Source organism: Jaculus jaculus, chromosome 1, assembly GCF_020740685.1.
Source record: "Jaculus jaculus isolate mJacJac1 chromosome 1, mJacJac1.mat.Y.cur, whole genome shotgun sequence".
NCBI lineage: Eukaryota > Metazoa > Chordata > Mammalia > Rodentia > Dipodidae > Jaculus > Jaculus jaculus.
In genome coordinates this window covers 155,002,929-155,022,752 of record NC_059102.1, presented here as the reverse complement: position 1 = coordinate 155,022,752, position 19,824 = coordinate 155,002,929, and the positions used below count along the sequence as shown (strand labels likewise).

Here is a 19,824-nt window from a genome sequence, read left to right as displayed (position 1 = left end):
TGACCCCTGAAGGCAGGGACGGTGGAAACAAGGAGGCTGACTTGAGCCTGCCCAGACCCCAGGCTGATCTGTAGCCCCAGGGAGCAGACCCAGCGGGGGCTGGGCTTTCTCATCCAGCAAAGGCAAAGTATATGAACTGCAGACCTGTCTGCCTGCGCCCGCCCAGACCGGGCGGCTCTGGCCAGCTTTCCTAATGAGCTGTTTCCAGGGCTCTTTGATCTATGGCTTTAATGACCACGACCACCCCCTGCCCAGGAGCCTCTCCTCCCTGCCTGCAGCCTGCAGGGCTTGTTATCCAGACCTACTGCCCAGCAGCCTGTGCTGGGCATTAAGGGCTCTAGTTCCCTCTTGGGGGAGGCATTTTCCTCTGGTCCCAGGAAATGTCCAGCTAAGCCAGGCTGTCCCCAGGGTCACTTGAGCGTCTCCATGACTGATGTTGAATCCCCTAATTAGTGCCTCTCTCTCTATCTCTTGTCACTTGGGGATTGCACAGAAAGAAACACATGACCCAGATCTGAGGGTGCTTCACCCATTCTTGCCAGGATGCTCCCATGGAGCCAGGAGGTGGGCGACACCACCTCCTCAACATCTTCTCAGACCAGCCCCTTGGGTTCCTGGGGACCATTTGGGATAACTGTCCACTTGGGAGGGGCTCATCCTCCACGTGTCCCCTTCCCAGGCAGCAGTCCCTTCGGTGGCTACTCTGACGTCCAAGGACATCTCAGCCTCTTCTAACCATGGCTGTGATTTGTGAAGCAGTAAGCTTCTCCAGGCTGGGTGAGACTCTAAGACTTAGGGGGAGGGGGATGCACAGCCGCCCTTGCTTGTGGGGAGGACGGGGCATGGGGCAAGGTTGGAGCTGCAGGGTCCTATTCTTTGGGGTAACCTCTCCCACCAGGGCATCCCCCAGTCACTCATGTATACACATACCGGCGGGAAACAAGGCCTCTGTGAGTGGGTCTCAGCCCTCCCCCCTCTCTGGCAGCAGGCATGGCGTTTTATGAGTGCTACAAATCAGATATCACACAGTTTGTGGCTGACATGGTTTTTATAAGAATTATTTAAGGTTCTAGCAGCCGCTAAAGTCCCAGGGAGAGCTGAGGTAGAGAGCAGCCAGCTGTTTAGGCCGTGGAATTCCAAACACTTCATAAACTGCAGGTAGAAAGCGGGGGGGGGGGGGGGGGGCAGCACCTTGCTTTGCTGAGCGGCAGTTCACCCCTGCCCCGGCCCAGAGGCTGCTGGGAAATCCCAGCCGTGGTGGGGTGGGGGAGGGTGGGAGAGGTTAGTGGGGTGCCTTGCAGCTGCGAGGGCCAAGCCAGTTCTGGTTCACTCCTTGAGGTTTGCCTTGGAGGCCATGGCCCTGGGCTTCTGCGAGAAGGTGAGAGGGAGTGGCTGTGACTTTCACCCCAATGATCTGCAACTCCCCCTGGAAGCACGGCCTGGAGCTCTTGAGCTCTGTGCCACAGAGGCCAATCTCATTCTGAAGCTCTTCCTGGTCTTTCAGTTTCCCCTGCCTAGTCCGTGCCTCCCGGGACCAGTGGGCAAATAAACCCCTGCAGGGCTGGTCGTGCTAGGGACTCAGGGGTGCATATCAGTTCCTATGGGATTGACCTGGCATCTACCAGGTCTCATGCCATGTCTGTGAGTGAACTAGCCAAGAACAGCCATGACGGGCCAGTCAAAGGTCCAGTGGCTGGTAGAGGGATGGAGAGATGGATGGCCCAGGGCACCAAAGCACATGTGCTCTGGGAGCTTAGGAAGTAGGCACACATCACTCCAGCAGCCATTCATGCCTAGAGTCATGCCCATGGTTCCTGGCATCTGAGCACGCTCCCCATGTATGTAAACCAAGATGACGCAGTGGTATTGGATGTACCGTTCCTTTCATGTCTAGCTCCAAAACCCAGTGGCCAAACATGGGCTCCCTATTCATTGGGACCAGGACCTTAGGAACATCTCCCTTGGCAGGCAGGGGGAGAAAGGTCTAGCTCAAGAATGAAAGCTGACGGAGCTTGAGGGCATCATGAGTGTAGGGACCTATGTTTCTCACTTGAATATACAGGCTACCCTTTGCCTGGACCGTGTCTAGGAAAAAGGAGAGGCCCTGCTCTGCCTCAAACCAAGACCCTGGCACAAACCAGACCCTGTCTCAAGGGAACTCTCAGGTGAGCTGGAGCAATGGTGAGCCCTGACTCCCTGGCCTCTTAGCAACACTGCATGGTACACGGGTCTAGCCAGGAAGAACTGGTCTAGATGAGAAGCAGGACTGAGCGTGCCCACCACCTTCCCAGCCTTTAGCTCCACAGAAAGGAGAAGTGGGCTCTACACCAGTCCCCAGCAAGGACCCTGGTTGTTGCAGAAGTGCCCGCTACAGGGGCTGGGAGCACGCACCGCTGGGACTCGGGCAAGGGGCCCCGCCTCACCATACTTCATGAACCGTGGGTAACGACGTTGAGGCAGCTGTGGACACTTTCGCCTTGTTTCTCAGGGAAGGGGAAGTGCTGGCTTGGTTCTGGGGATGGGGGCACCTCTGAAGGTCAGCACAAGTCTGTAGACATGACAGAGTGAGGATGGGGTGCAATTAGATCTGGGTGAAGTCCCTGGTACCCCACTCTGCAAAGGCAGACTCAAGGGCCTGCTTGCATAGTCAAGACAGGAAGGCAGAAGGTGTGTGTGGATGCTGGCCCAGAGCAGGGCGGGGGGTAGGGTCAGGGGCAGCTTTCCCTTATGGGTCATAACGTCAGGACTCCAGCGTCCACAGAGGACAGGGCCAATCAAAGCCAGATGGAGCAGCAGCAGCAGCAACAAAAAGATGCTTGAGTATTTTGACTAGAAAAGCTCTATTTACAAAGAAATAATGAAGTGATTTGAGGAGACTGGTGCTGGGCGATGAGCTCGGACAGGGGTGATAGATGCTGATGCTAAGCAGGTTTCCCGTGAGTGTGTGTGTGTGTGTGTGTGTGTATGTGTGTGTGCACGTGCGTGTGTGCACATGCGCGCGTTGTGTGGAGGGGAGGTGCTTCTGCAGGTTCCCAATGGCCTACCCTGCATGTGTGTGTTTATGCACGTTTGTGTGTGCACTGGGGTGCATGTGTGTATGGGTACATATGCACACACATATATAAACATGTGGAGACCAGCAGACAACCTCAGGTGCCACCCTCAGAAATGCTGAACACCTTTTTTAAATTTGTGTGTGTGCCGGGTGTGGTGGCACACACCTTTAATGCCAGCACTCGGGAGGCAGAGGTAGGAGGATTGCCATAAGTTCGAGGCTACCCAGAGGCTGAATACATAGTGAATTCCAGGTTGGCCTGGGGTAGAGTGAGACCTTACCTCACAAAAACAACCACAACAAAAACAAATAAGGGCTGGAGAAATGGCTTAGTGATTAAGGTGCTTGCCTGCAAGGCCAAAGGACCCAGGTTCAATTCCCCAGGACCCACGTTAGCCAGATGCACAAGGTGGTACGTGCATGTGGAGTTCATTTTCAGTGGCTGGAGGTCCTGGCACACCCATTCTCTCTCTATCTGCCTCTCTCTCCTTTCTCTCTCAAATAAATAAAATATTTTTTAAAAATTGTGTGTGTGGCGTTCCCGGGTCTCTTGCTGCTGCAAACACCAGATGCATATACCACTTTTGGATCTTGCTTTATATGGGTACTGGGGAATCGAACCCAGGGTGGGCAGGCTTTGTAAGCAAGTGCTTTTAATCACTGAGGTTATCTCTTCAGCACATCCACCTTTTTAGAGACAAGGTCTTTTACCTGCTCAGAGCTCACCAATTGCCGAGGCTGACTGGCCAGCAAGTACTAGGAATCTACCTGCCTCTGCCTCCATTGGGCCTGGTTATTTTGAATGTAGGCTTTGGGGATTGAACTCAGGTCCTCCTGCTTGCATGGCAAGCTCTTTACAAACTGAGCTGCCTCCCAAGCCTTCAGCAGCATAAATCTTTACAGTTGTCTGCAGGGAGCGGACAAGGACCCACATGCCCATCAGCTGCTCTGTGGGCTGCAGTCTTAGGTAGGAAGCAGAGCAGCCTCCAAGGCCTAGACGTGGAGTTTGGGAAAGGCTGTGGGCAAGCGGACAGACACTGAGAGGGGGGATGAGCCTGCTCACAGGATGTACGGCAGTCTTGAAAAGGAAGGAAACTCCATTGTCTACCACAGCGCAGCTGGACCTTGAGGACACTTCAGTGATACAAGCCAGGCATGGAAAGGACAGGTCCTGAGCAACATAGTTCATGGGATGTGCCTAGACCTGCCACATTCCACAGGCCAGGAGGGGAAGGTGGAATAGGTATACGAGGGCTGGGGAGGGCAAAGGGGAGCCACAGCAAAGGTTGTGTGAGGATGGAAGAAATATCCTAAAATCAGTGGCAGATACACACTGCACTGATGACAAGATGTGTAAACTGCATCTCCATAAAGCTGTTTAAAAATCAGCAATGAGCCCAGCGCTCAGGAGTCAGAGGTAGGAGGATCGCCTTGAGTTCGAGGCCACCCTGAGACTACATAGTGAATTCCAAGTCAGCCTGAGCTAGAGTGACACCCTACCCTCGAAAAACCAAAAAAAAAAAAAAAAGAAGAAAAAAGAAAAAAAGAAAAAGTCAGCAATGAGGGCTGGAGAGATGGCGTAGTGGTTAAGGTGCTTGCCAGCCTCAACTCCCCAGAACCCACATAAGCTAGATGCACATGCGTCTGGAGTTCCTCTGCAGTGTGGCTAGAGGCCCTGGTGCAATGAGGGCTCAGCGGCTAAAGTTTTTTTTTTTTTTTTGCTTTTGCAAAGCTGGGTGGGCTAAGTTTGAGTTCCCAGTGGCGCATGTGTCTGGAGTTCGTTTGCGATGGCTGGAGGCCCTGCCATGCCCTTTTTTTTCTTTCCTTCTCAAATAAAATATTTAAAAAATCAGCAATGAAAGAGACTGTCTTAGGTGGAGCTGCCTCAAATTGCAGGGAGGACTCGGGATTCTGTGAGGCTGTCCTTGAGTTGCTTAACTTCTCATATGCAACCCCAGTAATCTCACTGGTTCACTAAATTAAAAAAATAAAAAAGAGCCGGGTGTGGTGGCACACACTTTTAATCCTAGCACTCTTGAGGCAGAGGTGGGAGGATCACCGTGAGTTTGAGGCCACCCTGAGACTACACAGTGAGTGTGAAACCCTACCTTGAAAACAAAACAAAACGAAACAAAACAAAAAAAAAAAAAAAGGAATTAGTGTACCAAGACCAGCTCTCACTCGATCAAGATGATGAGAGCAAGATCGTGTCACCAGCCAACCAAGCAGTGGCCTCCTGTATTCATCCAGTTGGTAGTCCCAGATTGCGATCCAGACACACTAGTGGCTTTCTGTGCAAAACTCAGGCAGCTAGACTTGGGATCAGGAGCTGCTCAACTGTTGTCTGTGGTTCACAGGTAGAGGCCAAGAACACAATTTCTAAACCATGCGGCCATGGCTTTCTCCTTCCAGGGCAGTCCTCAGCTGGCTTGACAAGCACACGCTTACATTTTGGTCACCTCACCATGGGTACTCCTTTGGAACCTACGCTAACAGTGCTTGGAGGGACACAGAAGGGCCTTTTCAAAAGACTGCCCTCAGCCAGCTCCTCTCTGCGGTCGGCGGGCTTGTGTGCAGAGTAGAGACAGCAAGGAAGGGGTGTGCAGACTAAGGTGGGGCAGGCATCCCGGCACCGTGTCCACCCCTCACTCGCTCACAACACCCCACTCTAAGTTGCCTCACTGTGGCTGACTGTAAGCCCCAGACTGTTCACTGCACCCCAGGGTACCCTGCCCAGGAGCTAGCTACTCAGGGACTGGGAGGGTGGGGGAGCAGGCATCAGCAGCTAGAAGCCCCTGCCTCCTCCCCTGGCGGGAAAGACAAGCCGCAGCCTGGGCTTGTGGTGGTGGGGGGGGGCTGGGGCGAGACTAGAAGAGAAACTGGGGTTGGAGAGGCCCCAGTATGGCAGCCGGCAAGCCATGATGAAGGGTGACCTTGGCCCCAAGTGCTGCCTGTACCCTGTGGGGGCTGCTAACAGTCCCTGCATGCGGGCAGCCGTGAAGGATGAGATTCCCCCTCCCCCTCCTGAGTGAGGGGCCTCCAGCGCCCCGGGGCCCCATGAATTATTTCTCTAAGGAAAATACAGTTGACTCCATTTCTCCTGCCCCACTTCCTGCCCTTCCCCATCCTCTAAATCAACACTTGAAGGGTACATTGGCCGGTCTTCAGCCCCCAGCCAGCCTGTTCCCCCCACCACCGCCTGCATGCTTGGATGGGGGTGGGGCCGAGAGGAGAGCGCCCTGTCTGTCTCGGGGGCCGCCGTGCAAGGGAGGAACAGGCCCAGCACAGAGCTTTGTGGAGCCACGCTGCAGAGAGGGGTTCTCAGACCCAGGCCGACAGAGGGGAGGCAGCAGACCCGAAGGCTGGGGGTCAGATGCCACATGGTGATACGACCAGGCTCTCCACCTATGCTTTCATGTTTGCTCCCCAAATCTCTAGGGAACCTCCTCCTTAAAATCAAACCTCCACACCCAGACATACTACAGAAATGTGGAAACACTGAGAGACAAGCAGACATACTGACACCCAGACACATATAAGTAGAAACACACACACACACACACACATCCTCCATGGTCCCAGCTAATAAAGCAGAAGGTTACAGCCTTATGGGAGTGTCTGAGGCTACCTCTCGGCAAGCCAGGCTAACAATGGAAGAACAAGTTTCACGGGCCAGCCTACTACAAAGAAGTCCAACAAAGGGGCACTGTGAAACTTCAACTTGCTCTTGCAGAATCATCAGGGGCTCTGGCTGTCCAGGTTTGGGGGCAGAGCGGCAGACATCTGGGATACATTGACAGAGTGAGGCATGGAACCCAGCAAACTGCAGGTCTGCACTGAGCTGGATTTCTTCACACCCTGGAGCCTAAAACCCTGCTCTGACTTCCCAAACCCTCCCTGCTCACTCTCCTCTGCCAGTCCTTCCTGCCAAAGGTGCCACACCAAAATCTGTCTGGGGCTGGGGTGGAGGGTCTCACCTCTGCCTCTGTCCTGTGAGATACCAACCGGAGCTCACGTTCCCAGAAGAGCCTATGGCCTCACCCACTGCCAGGCCTCATGAAATACACCGGCAGAGACCTGAGGACCCCAGGACAGAAGGAAAGCAAGGCATCCAGTGCTTTCTCCACACAGGACTTTTATTTGGGTTTTCAAAACTCTGCCTGCTGGGTCTGTGGCCCTGTCCCTGCCTGTCACAGGTCACAGGCCAAACCAGGAGGGAACGCCACCACGCAGGGGGTCGCTGCTCTGCTTCTGCTGCTGTTCCTCCCCATAGGGGTCCGCAGAGGAACTTTGTTCTTTTTCTGGAAACAGGTCTGGGAAGGTGAAGGTCTGCCCATGGGCCTGGGGAGAGAAGCAGGGGTCAGAGCAGTGCTTCAAGGTCTGGACTTCTACCCTTTCTCCAAACATGATTCAATGGCTCAGGGACCAGTGACCTCTAGACCCTAGGACCCAGTAGCAGGAGGATAGAACGGGCCACCAGTGTCCCCAAGCAGGGTCCTAGCCTAAAAAACAAACACCTTCCCAGGCTTCAGGCCTCCCACCTTTATCTAGCAGCGGGAGGCCATTACTGGGACAATGCTCCTTTTCATAGACATTATCTCTTTACTGTGGGGTCTGCACCAGCCCCAAGCTCATTAAAAGCAACCCAGCAAAGGCCTATTCACCAGGCAGCAGCCAGTGGAACTGGGGGCAGGAACTAGGCGCAGAAAAACAGGACACAAATGACGTCTGGTGCCATGCTAAAACTTTTTCCATCCAAAATATCTAAAGGCCTTCAGCCACATTAAAGGCCGCCCTCCTCCAGGCTCCGAACTTGGCAAATAAAACGCATACAACGTACACAGAAACCCACATACCCAGCAGTCTATAAATCAAGACCAGCTCTGCAAATTACCTACTTTTACGTCTTTCACTAGAAGTTCAGAGTGTGTCAGCATGGCCACGTCCCAGTCCAGGCCCCAAGCACGTCGGCCTGCACCAGTGAGGGCCCTAGAAGGGGGAGGGAAGCCTGCTTCGCCAGCTCTAAGCAGATCTGCAAGGCAGGCAGGTTTACTTGCTACCATTGCTAAGAAGTTCCAAGATAAAGGGCGCAAAGGGGCCCCCACACCAAGGGCTGAGCCCTTCTGCCTCCAAACAGGCAGACAAGCATATAGGGTGCTGAATCTGGATGGCCCTCATAAGTAGAGTCAGTGGATATCTCAGTCCTCACAGACCCCTGCTTTGTAAGAAAATTTAGGTGGGAGGCCAGGTCTACCCTGAAGTCATTACAGGTCCTCTACCTCATTCTGGTCACAGGCTCAAGCCACAAGGGCTAGCTGGAATACCTGTAGCCAGCCTGTGAGTACCTAACAAGATTTGGGATGTTTTTCCTTTTTAAAACATCAAAAGGCAACAGGCAGAGCTGATTGTGTAACATCTTTGGTCTACTCTGCTGAAATTCAAAGTGACATTTTTTAAGGTATAGGGAAAAAAAAAAAAGATAGCCCGGACAGGAGGTTTGGGAAAGAGCAGAAGCGGCCAGTGCGGGAGCCGCCCTGCCATCTGTGGGTGCCGGCTGGCTTCCCTGAGGACTCCCCACTCTAGAAATATCACCTCATACTTTAAAAAATGCAACTCTCCACCCGCCAAGGAGGGAGAGCTGGTCGGGGGCCCAGAACAGGAAAGGAGAAAAAGGTCAGGAAGAAAAGTGGAAGAGCCAGCCCTGACTCCAGTAATCCTGGGGCCTCACGGGCCATTGTTGGGCTGGACTGTGCCTGCCCGCATTTGTTCTGAAGCCTAGGGCTCACCACGGCCTGTATGCACCACTCAGTCAAATTGGGCTCTGTGTAAGCACAGTCAATGCTCTTTTTGTTATTCGGGTGACTGAGGGCTTGCTAAGACTCCCTCCCCACCGGGCCAAAAAGATGTTTATCAGGTTGTCAGAAGAAAAATGTGGACGCCCACCCTGTGGAACGCGCCTTTCCCTTTCCAGGGCAGCCAGTGCACAATAAAACTCCCTGGTATAATTTGTCTCTGGTTGCCCCTTCCTGTGCCTCACGAAGTATTGTTCCCAGTACACCCCCTCCCATACACACACACCCAAAGGACACACTGGAAGGCAAAAACTATCTTTGCAGACGCAGTCTGAAAGCCCCACACATAGGCTGGGTGGACCTGCTGGTGCTGGGGGTGGGGTGGGAGGGGAGAAATCACGGCAAATCTTGGGGAGCCAAGCTCACAGGGACACACTGGGCCCCCACTTGCAGCATGCCTCTGGATTTCACAGAGGAAGATGGATGTGTTGGGCGGCAGCTGCAGACGCCAGATCTAAGCGCTGCTGAGTTCAACTTTCATGAGTGAGGTGGGGCCCAGGGAACAACGGAGGGGCTCAGATGACTCAAAAGCCACTTGTAACAATAGCTGTCTCTGAAGTGACTCGTGGCAAATGTGGACATATGGGATGTCGCCCTATGGGCTGACAAGAGACAGATGGGTGGATTTGATGTCCAGCACACACGGGCCATCACGGGTACCAGGCTAGCTCTCCCTACCTGCATTGTCTGAGTTTATGCACAGACAGTATTAGGCCAGTTTATTACAGGGCCCAGCGCAGATCAACAACTGTGATTCTTTTTTCGAAAAGCTGTCTTCCTCATCTTCCTCACTGTGTCTGTGAACAAAAGGCAGCCTTCTAATCTGGGGCTGAAGAAAGGACCCTTTCTCAATAGCCTGACTGCCATCTAGTGGCTGCCCATGCTGCCCGACTCCCTGGAGGGTTGTTTACACTGAAACTGGAGAAATTGGAGGAAGCCCCCCTGTGGGTTTCAAACAGTGGGGGGCTGGTTAATGGACCCTATGGGGCAGAGCCTTTCTTGCAAGCTTCCCACCGAGGCCACATGGTTCAAGACCATAGAGGTCAGAGTGGATTCTACCTGGAGACTGAGGGGTCCCCCAGGCACCACCGGCTGCTTTAAGTCTGGTCTCAAGGACATTCCAGGAGTGAGGAGAGAATGCATGCTTTGACCATGTGGGTCTCTCAGGGACAATCGAGTCTCAGTGAATAAATGCTCAGGTTGTGGGAACCTTTCCTGTCCCCCTTCCTGGCCAGAAGAGTCTCTTATGGGGAATGGCCGGCTAGAAGACTTTCTCAAAATGCCACCCCACCTGAGAAACGGACCTATTCCTCTTCCCAGAGGTGTTCTGCAGAGATGCCCTGGCCCCGGATCACAGTACAGGGAAAGTTCTGAGGGCCCACAGGACAATGAGCAGAGGCCGGGCTGTACCCTGCTCCCTCACCTCACTCACCAGCTGCACATAGGCCACTTTGTAGTCAGGCTTCTTGATCCTCACGTTCCTATGGTCCCTCTTCCTGTTGGAGCCTGTGGAGGGGGGGGGGCACAGCAGACCTTGACTTGGCCCCATGGCCCAGGGCCAGCCCCACAGTCCAGAAACCACCTTAATCCCAGGCCCCCATCACCAGGGGAGGGGCTTCATCAGAGTGGAGCACCAGGAGGGCTCGGGGGGGGGGGGGCACTAAAACCAGTCTCTGTTTAGGTTAAAAAAAAAAAAACCTTGGAAAACATAAATAACAAAGATTTGACAAGGATAAAAGAGAAGGGATCTTTTTGTTTGCTGTATGTTGAGATCTGCAAATATCTCTAGGAGAGTGATAGGATGGTGGCACTGATGGTGGGCTGACGGGTCTCTGAGGACAAGAGGGACCCTGGGTACCTAGCAGGAATACCAGCCAAGGCCCAAAGAAGTGGTTCGAGGGAGCAGAGAGCCTTGTGGAGTCCGTGTCCAGGACCTGCAACAGAGGCAGGCTAGGGGCAGGCCTTGTAGTGGCTCATGGTGTCAGCTCCACGGTGGGGCCCCACGTGACCCTGACAAGTCACTCAAACCCCTCGTGCCTCAGCGAGTGGCACTATGTGAGCACCCCACGGTCTGGAGGATGGCCACCCTGCATGAGCACTCACCGTGCTGCACCCGTGTGCGGACGGCAGCGACGGGCACGTTGTAAATGCGTTCAAGATAATTCCTCAGGTCCACCCGGGTCATCCTGGGTGAGGGAGAAAGAAAAGCCAGTCAGAGCCAAGGGAAAAGAAAGGGAGCTAGGCAGAAACGCATCCCAGCACGAGGATGAGCGCCTCCGAGCAGACCGCAGCCCCCAGTGCTGGTTCTCCCTCCAGACACTAGGACTGAGTGACAGCAAGACAAGGCAGAGGCACCGTGAGCTTGGTCTACTTGATCTCCCTTCCCACAAGGGTTTTTGTTATCACCAGGGCCTAGCAAGACTGGGACGGGGAAGCTGAGCACTCCCGGACTTCAGGGTGCCGGCCTGTCCCCTAGCCTGTACTACTGCCCGCAGCCAGCGACTATCACAGCCTATCAGACACTTGTGAGAAAGCCCTGTTTGGGATTTAGGAGGTGAAATTCACATTTGGTTTTTAGCAGAACTGTAAGAGCCACTGCGTGTTCAGCTCTAAGGCCTCTTCTGCAGACGTGGTTGGGAACTGCGCAACCCCCCCACCCCAAGGAGAAGTTGCACATGGAACGCAGTCGGCAATGAGGCGAGGAACTCAAGACTAACATTCTGGAAGCTCTGCGAATCTCAGCATGCTCCCAGCCCAGCCTCCAGGGATGTCTTTCCTGGGAAGAGGATTGAGGCAAGAATTCAACAAATCTTGGGCTTTCACTTAAGCTTTCCCCAGGTGGAGGGCGAGCCAGGAAGCTGGCCAAGAGCACGCTCGCTCCCTCACTCCCCGAGGCTCTGCAAACACCAGGCCCCTCCACCATCCACGCAGACCCGCCCAAGGTCTTTCCATGGCAGGAAGAACACGACCCTGGGGAGGTGAGCTAAGAAACATGCCAGGACCCACATCCCCCGAGGGTGCGCCCCAGCCCAAATTCCTTTGGGGCTTACTCCATGGGGATCCGGAACTGCACCGTGTCCTCAGGCTGGGCCGTGCCTGGCCGCACTAACTTGATGAAGAAGTTGGTTCGGAACACGCGGAGTTGGGGGCCACCCAGTTGGTACAGAGGGTACCTGCTCAGGAAAGATGGAGGTCCATAACACATACTCAGTGGTGCAGACCCACGTGTCCACTCCCTTCAACAGGGCTGGGGCAGGCAGGAAGCAGTACTCGCTTCTCAGCCTTTTGTCTAAGATCAAGTGTAGGAGGCAGTTACATACAGGGCATAAACCCGAACACAGAAAGCCACCTGCTGTGACTAGTGTGAGTGACCAGCACTTTCCCTGTCCTTAGCATCACCTCGGGGGTACTAGGGCTGGAGAACCTATAGCCAGCCCGCAGAAGGGGCCAAGAAAATAACCACAGAAACAGGAGCCGGTGTTCAGGGCTCAGTGTGGCATGGGGGCAGACCACTGAGCTCCAACCCCAGCACTGGAAGGAGAGCAGGCCCACAAACAGGCCGATGTTGGGACTCAACTTAGAGGTGCTAATCTCCTCCCAAGAAGTGCAAACCCAAACCTCACTTCCGGGTGTGTGTTCATGGTCCCGCAGAGGGTCCTACAATGACTCACAGAAGAAGAGCCTTGATTCCTGAGAAAGCATGTCTACAGAGGACAAGGACAGCACTTTCAACACATGGTGCTACACAGAAGCAGAGGGATTAGGGAGACAATGGCCTCTCACCAACACGAGGCCTGCAGACAAGCAAGCAGAACCTCTGTGAGGTGGTCTCCTGGGCCTGCCCCCAGGCCCAGCTGGGTGGACATGCAGGAGCGGAGCTCACACTGAAGAAAATGGGAGTCTAAGGTCTGAGGGCTCTCTCTGGGTGACAGGTCTATGGTATCCAGGAGGAAAGGGAGGTGCACAGGACTTTCCAGTGTCTCACTCTTAGCCCTGGGACAAATCTGAGGTGTAGCATGTGAGCTAAATGTGGGAGCACTCAGCCTGACTTTAGGGGAGATTCTGTGAAGCCAACAACGCTTACCCGTCATTGGGGGAAGCACATACTGGCTCTCCAAATGCAGGGGGCCTCGGAGGTGGGCTTCCATGGGCAAACACATGCTTAATGGTCCATGATATCGACCCAGTAACCAAGTCCACCACTGTGGCTGCACCAGTGGGCCAGGCCTTCATCATAGAGCATGCCACTGATACTCGGGCAGAGCCTCTTGGCAGTTCTTCAGGCTCTGAAGGGGGACAAGGGTCCTGCTCTGATTCCCTACAGGTTCAGGCAAACTGTGGTAACCAAGGGGCCCACATATTCCCTATAGTTCCCAACTATGGCACAACAGGAGGCAGAGTTGGGGACCGTGTACTCAGTGGTGGAGAGGAGTTCAGGCATTGACGGAGCCCCCAATCTGACTCTCCTGGATTGGGACCAGAGGGTGGAGGCCCCAAGAGTTCTGAATGGTCTACACAGGGCCCCATTACCCTAGACTTCCCCTGTGAAGACCCTCCACACTGGCGACCAGGTCCTATCCCAAGCCTGGGCACCAGCCTTGAAACCCTACTGCCCCCCCTCCCCCTCCCCCCCCCCCCCCCGCTCCTCTGGTCCTTCTGGTCCTATGTCTCTCCGAGGCCTGGTTCTCTCACCAGCATTCCCAAGATGGCACAAGCACCTCAAACTTAGTATACCTTAAATGGAACCTGGATGCCGAGTCACCAGCCTTGCCTCTGGGGCCCCAGGGAGAAGTATCTATGATCCCACCCTATCAATTCCCACTCCACGTCACATCTTCTAGTGGGTCCCACTAGCTGCTTGGAAAGCTGGGGGAAGTGGGGAGAGAATGTACATGTCAGCTGATTCAGCGTGCCCTTTATTTTGGTTCTGGGGTTCCAAATGTCTGCAGAAGGAAGCCACATGGGTGTCCCCTCCCCAGCTGTGTGTGCATGGCCCACAGACACTCCCCCCAAATTCTGTCACAACGAAGACCCTCAAACACCATTCCTGCGCCCCAAGGCCAATCTGGGGCCAGCTTTCCAGCCCTAGAGAGTCACGTGTTCACCGCGCGCGCGTTTCCGGCCTAGACGGCGGGGCCGGCCTGCCACGTGGGAGTGTGGCCCGGGGACCCCCGCGGCCAGCGGCCGTCCAGGCCCGACTTGGGGTCCTGCAACGCGGCCGGGGCTGCGGGCGGAGACAGGCGGGGCCCGGGGGGGGGTGGTCACCCGTTCCGGCACCTGCTCATCTCGGCTCCCCCTTCCCCTCCGCCCCGAGCGGCGCGGCCCTGGGGCGACACTACTCACAACACATTCCGCGCCATGGCGGCCGCACCTCGCCGGCAGGAAGGAGCAGCACCCGCCCCGCACGGCGCCCGCGCTGGCACAGCGCCCCCTCGCTTCCGGAGGACCGCGCCGCCCTCGCGCCCCACCCGCGCCCCGCACGCCGCCCGGCCCGCGCTCTGCCGCGGGCCCCGTCCCCGCCCCGCGCCCGTTCACCGCAGGGCTCCGCGCGCGCCCGGCATCTGTGTGTCCCGCACCACCACCCCCCCTCCGCGTGCACCGTGCCGTGCGCAAGGCACCGCCCTCGCCCTGCACCGCAAGTACCCCCCAAGCACTCTGCATCCCCGTGTCCCCTACCCCACCCACGCATGCACCCCAGTATGCCCAGTGAGCAGCCTGCACCTCAGCACTGCCCGCACCGCCTTTGCACCTCTTTGTCCCCTACACTGCCCCCAACCATGCATTGTCCTGCACCAAACCGTACACCCTCATCTATTCGACAACAGTATACACCCTTGCCACACATAGGCTGCCCTCCTGGTTGGCAAGACCCCACGGGGTGACCCAGCACTTACTCCCCTTGCACTCGCCCTGCACCTCGTTCACTCCTGTCCACCACACAAGGCCCACCAGCACCCCGTTGTCTAGGCCCCCCCGCCCACATTCTACCCAGAATATCCACCCGTGTACCACAGTCTGCCACAGCCATCCACAATTTCTCCTCTCTTCCTCTATGCCCAGCATTCTGACTCCCCTCACACCCAGCACAGAAGAGCACCCCCCTCCCAGCCTCCAGCCCCAGGCAGTGGGGTACGGAAATGGGGCAAGGGCTGGACTTGGGGTCTAGTGTCTGACGCCTTTCTCCCCACCCGGCTCCATCTTTTCCCTCTCTTCCTGGGTTGCTGGTGGCTTCACGGCCCCTGGCCACACCTCCTGCAAGAGGCCACTGGCCTCCCCGGGCCTTTCTGAGCTTCCACCCTGCAATCCAAGGGCTCTCCAGCCGCTGGCACAGCCTGACCCTGACACAGGGGCCTCGGTTCCTGACTTCGTGTTGCTGCCCCAGAAAAGGCTGCAACCCTTTCCTGCCTGTGGGCCTCATGCTCTTGCTACTGCTCTGTATCGGCTTCCAGCCATTGTTCAGTCCTGCGTGCACATCTGTCTCCCATGTCCACTGCCTGCTTTCTACTCATGGCACCTTAGATGTCCTTCTAGGATTGTTTTTTTTTGGGGGGGGGCATGGATGAAGATGCTAGCAAGCTCTGAGGATTGCAGTGGACCTCCAGGAAGCAGGGGAGGGCTCTGTTTCCCAAGACAGGTAGGGACACCAGGCCTCCAGGTCTATCTGGGTAGGGTAAGGCTGACCCTGCGGGGAGGGGCCGGGGAGCATCTGGACTCTCCCCCTTCCCCATTACCCCATTTCATGATGGAATCCATTGGCAGGTTTAGCTGGGTTGAAGTGGAAGGCGAGGAACAGAGAGAGTTAGCTATGGCAGTAGGGTGGGAACAACAGCGAGCAGAAAGATCATCCCCCACCCTTGTCCAGGTCCCCATGTTGGGATATATGCCAAGCATGGAGCTGATGCCAGGGCCAAGCGGCAGACAGCCTTGTCCTAGCACAGGGTCTGAGGCCCCTCTCCCCCCCCCCCACCGTTGGGGTAGTAGACTTCCAGACTCCCTTCCCCCTCTTCTCCTTTCTTTTGCTGTCTCCCCGACCAGCCTTGCACACTCCCTATTCCATACCTCCTCCAAGAGGCCACTGGCTGGAAGAGGGGCCCAAGGGGCCCAGAGATCCAGGGTTGGCATGACATTCTTCTAAAGCCCTGACTGTTGTTGGTGGTCATATCCTAACCCAAAGATGTGATGGGCTCAGAGACACGGCCAAAAGTTGGGTTCTTCTCTGCATGCCAAGCAGGAAACGAGCATTGGTGGATGCAGCCATGGGGTTTGGCTGTGATGGTAAGATCAGTGGCACAGACGTCCCTCCACACTTGGTTCCTGCTTCTCTTCAGAGCTCCTGACCACGGGATCTTCATCACAAGGGCTGAACCTTCTGCGCATGGAAGCAGGCCTCTCTCTGACAGACCTAGAGGTCCAGCAGCCATACTCCACCTCCTTCCCTCCCTCTGTTAGTATGCACAGATGCTGATATTCTTTGCTACTCCCATTTTCTGGGCCACATGAAATATAGTTAAATCTGAGCTTGGGCTTGACAGCTAATAGTTTTTTTTTTTCTTATTTTAAAGTAGGGCTGGAGAGATGGCCTAGAGGTTAAAGCACTTGCCTGGAAAGCCAAAGGATCCAGGTTCAATGACCCAGGATTCCTATAAGCCAGATGCACAAAGTGGCACATGCATCTGGAGTTCATTTCCAGCTGGAGGCACCAGTGCACCCATTTTCTCTCCCCGCCCTCCTCTGACTCTTTCTCTTTCTCAAATAAATATATGAAAATAAAATTTAAAAAAAGTAGACTTTATAGTCTGGTGTGGTAACTCAAGATTATAATCAAGGCTGAAGTAGGAGGATTACCATGAGTTCAAGGCTAGCCTAGGCTACAGTATAAAACTGTCTCAAAAGGCCAAACAAGGGCTGGAGAGATGGCTTAGTGGTTAAGCGCTTGCCTGTGAAGCCTAAGGACCCCGGTTCGAGGCTCGGTTCCCCAGGTCCCACGTTAGCCAGATGCACAAGGGGGCGCACACGTCTGGAGTTCGTTTGCAGAGGCTGGAAGCCCTGGCGCGCCCATTCTCTCTCTCTCCCTCTATCTGTCTTTCTCTCTGTGTCTGTCGCTCTCAAATAAAAAAAAAAAAATTAAAAAAACCTTTAAAAAAAAAAAAGGCCAAACAATGAATGAATGCAAATAAATGAAAAAATAGACTATTTATTAGAGCAATTGTGGATTGGAAGAAAAGTTGTGCAGAAATCTGACTTTCCATAGGCCATTCCTACTGGTATAATTAATATACTGTACTAGTGTGCCTGTTTGTTTTAGTTTATAAATAATGCTAGTACATTCCTATTCACTGATGCTCAGAGCTCACGGTCCCACAATGCCCCCTACCACCATTAAGGTCATGTGAACCAGGATCATTGCCCTAACATCTCGCTAGGTCCATCCTCTCCTCCCTCCCTACCCACAGGCCTTGGCAGTTCATGACTTTCTCACTACCCAAATGTCCTGTCCTTAAGTCCTCAGCCTGCAGACTTAGCTTCCTTCCTGTCTCTTCACAGTGCCATAGTGTGTGTATGTATATATGTATATGTATATATATATATTAGGGATGAATGGTGTGGATGTGCCTCAGTTTACCCAGTTGCCTGCTAAAAGACCTTTATCTCACTCTTAGGTTTTACTTTTTTTTGACGGGGGTGGGGGTTTCAAGGTAGGGTCTCACTCTAGCCCAGGTTGACCTGGAATTCACTGTGTAGTCTCAGGCTGGCCTTGAACTCACAGTGATCCTCCTACCTCTGCCTCCCCAGTGCTGGGATCAAAGGTGTATACCACCATGCCCAGCTCTTAGTTTGTTTGTTTGTTTTTGACAGGGTCTTACTATGTAGCCCAGGTTTGCCTGGTACTTGCTTCAATCCTTCTACTTTTGCCTTCTGGGTGCTGGGATTACGAGAACCACCATTCCTAGCTTGTAGGACCTCTTTACTGTTTCCAAAATTTAGAACCTAGGGGTAAGAAGGTGGTCACCCTTTTTCTCCCATCCCAGGGGTCACCATCATTGGAACAAATGGCAAGATAAGCCCTGGAGCCTTCAGAAACCAAGAAATTGAGGCCCAAGGAAACTGAACAGCTTGGTGACTAGCCATGTATGTGACAGGATCAAGGTTTGACCTCATGGCAATCTCTTTGGTCTCAAGGTGTGTCCCATGTTTTTTGTGACTTTTACCTGACAGACCTATACATACATACATACATACATACATACATACATACATATATATATATATATATATATATATATATATAAAACAGTGGACAGTTGGATGGAAGGGGGTACTATGGCTAGCTACCTGTGATGACACCTATCTGGAGAAAGTGATTCCCAAAGTGTCCTGTAGCTTTACGGCCCATGGGAATAAACTCCCAATTTCCAGCCAGCTTCCCCCACAGCACAGCTCTTCAGAAGTTTGCCACCATGGTGGGCACCTTGCCAGTCAATGTTTGCTCTGATGATCTTTTTTTGTTTTGTTTTGTTTTTAAAAGCCACAATTTTAAAGTGTACTTAGTTATTTGCAAGCAGAGAGAGAGAGAGAGAGAGGGAGAGAGAAGAGAGACAGACAGAATGGGTGCACCGGGAGCTGCAGCCACTGCAAACGAACTCCAGACGCATGCACTGCCCTGTGCATCTGTCTTTATGTGGGCACAGGAAAATCAAACCTGGGTCATTAGGCTTTGCAGGCAAATGCCTTAACCACTCAGCAATCTCTCCAGCCCTCTGATGATCTTTTAATGTTAGCCTACCGTGTGGGTGCATGGTGCTGTGCAGGGGCCTCATCTGTATCTCTCCAACACATGCTAACACCCAGCTTTCATGTATTCTACTGGATGGAGTGTCTGCTCAAATCTTAGCCCATCACTTTTTCAGTCAGGGTGTCTGTTTTTCATTGCCAACTTCTGAGAGTTACTTAAATATTCCTTATCAGAGCCCTGTGAGGCACATACCATGCTGCAATTTCTTCTCAGTCCCTGGCTTGTCTTCTTGTCCATTCTAGAGTCATTTGAAGAAACACACTTTTTAAAAATAATTTCTGGTAAACTCCAATGTGTCTTTGTTTTTCTGTTTTTGAGGCAATATTTTACTCTAGCCTAGGCTAACCTGGCACTTTCTATAGTCCAGCCTGGCCTTAAACTCAGTGATCCTCCTACCTTAGGCCCCTGAGTGTTGTGGTTACAGGCATGAGCCACCATGCCCAGCCCCACAATTTGTCCATTTGTTCTTCTAGGGATCCTGCTTGTACTATTGTGGCTATTAATTCTTTGCATAATCCCAAATCACAAAGATTTTCTCTCTGCTTTTTTTGTTTTTGCATTCCTAGTGCTCCTTTTGGGATATGTTTTTATATATGGTATGAGGTATGAACTCAAGTTGTTGGTTCTGTTTTTTTTTATTGCAAATATCACCTTGTTTCAGCACAATTTCTCAGAAAAGCAAACATCTCTGTACTGAGTTAGTTGCCTTCTCCACCAATGTCAAAAGTCAGTTCTGCCTACGTGTGGATTCCCTTCTGAACCATCTTGTTCTTTGATCTATTTACACCAATATCCCCTTGTTTGGATTCTTTCAGCCTTATCCTAACAGTTCTTAGAATGTGAGCGCTTTGATTTTCTTTTGTTGTTGTTCTTGTTCAAGGCTGTTTGGGCTGTTCTAGGCCATTGGCTATATTCTGTCCACAAAAAATAACAGTCAGAGAGCTTCTCCAAAGCAAATGATATTTATTGGGGATTAGCAGAGCATTATGATGGAAATGCTGGTGCCACAGTAAAGCAAGAGGGTGTTCAAAGAGTCTGGTCAAGGGGAAGCTTTAAAGAGCAAAAGAAGGAGGAAATTTACGTAAGCTTTCTGGGTACAAAGATTACTGATGAGTCTTGGAGAT

At 53.4% G+C, this 19,824-nt stretch overlaps 1 protein-coding gene across 7 annotated transcripts; it reads right to left on the bottom strand.

The window, feature by feature from the left end:
- Positions 1 to 7,170: 7,170 nt before the first annotated feature.
- Mrpl23 (mitochondrial ribosomal protein L23) lies at positions 7,171 to 14,331 on the bottom strand. Of its 7 annotated transcripts, none has more exons than XM_045141779.1 (6): positions 12,992 to 13,484; positions 11,958 to 12,080; positions 11,011 to 11,093; positions 10,331 to 10,413; positions 7,954 to 8,087; positions 7,171 to 7,396 (listed from the first exon to the last, which is right to left on the bottom strand). In XM_045141779.1, the coding sequence occupies exons 1-5, from the start codon at positions 13,141 to 13,143 to the stop codon at positions 7,986 to 7,988; spliced, it is 543 nt and encodes a 180-aa protein (XP_044997714.1). In that variant the 5' UTR covers positions 13,144 to 13,484; the 3' UTR covers positions 7,171 to 7,396; positions 7,954 to 7,985. The 7 variants fall into 7 exon arrangements, with proteins under 7 accessions (XP_044997714.1, XP_044997715.1, XP_044997716.1 ...); XM_045141780.1 differs by having other exon boundaries at positions 10,340 to 10,413; positions 12,992 to 13,483; XM_045141781.1 differs by lacking the exons at positions 7,954 to 8,087; positions 12,992 to 13,484 and adding an exon at positions 14,251 to 14,331.
- Positions 14,332 to 19,824: the final 5,493 nt, after the last annotated feature.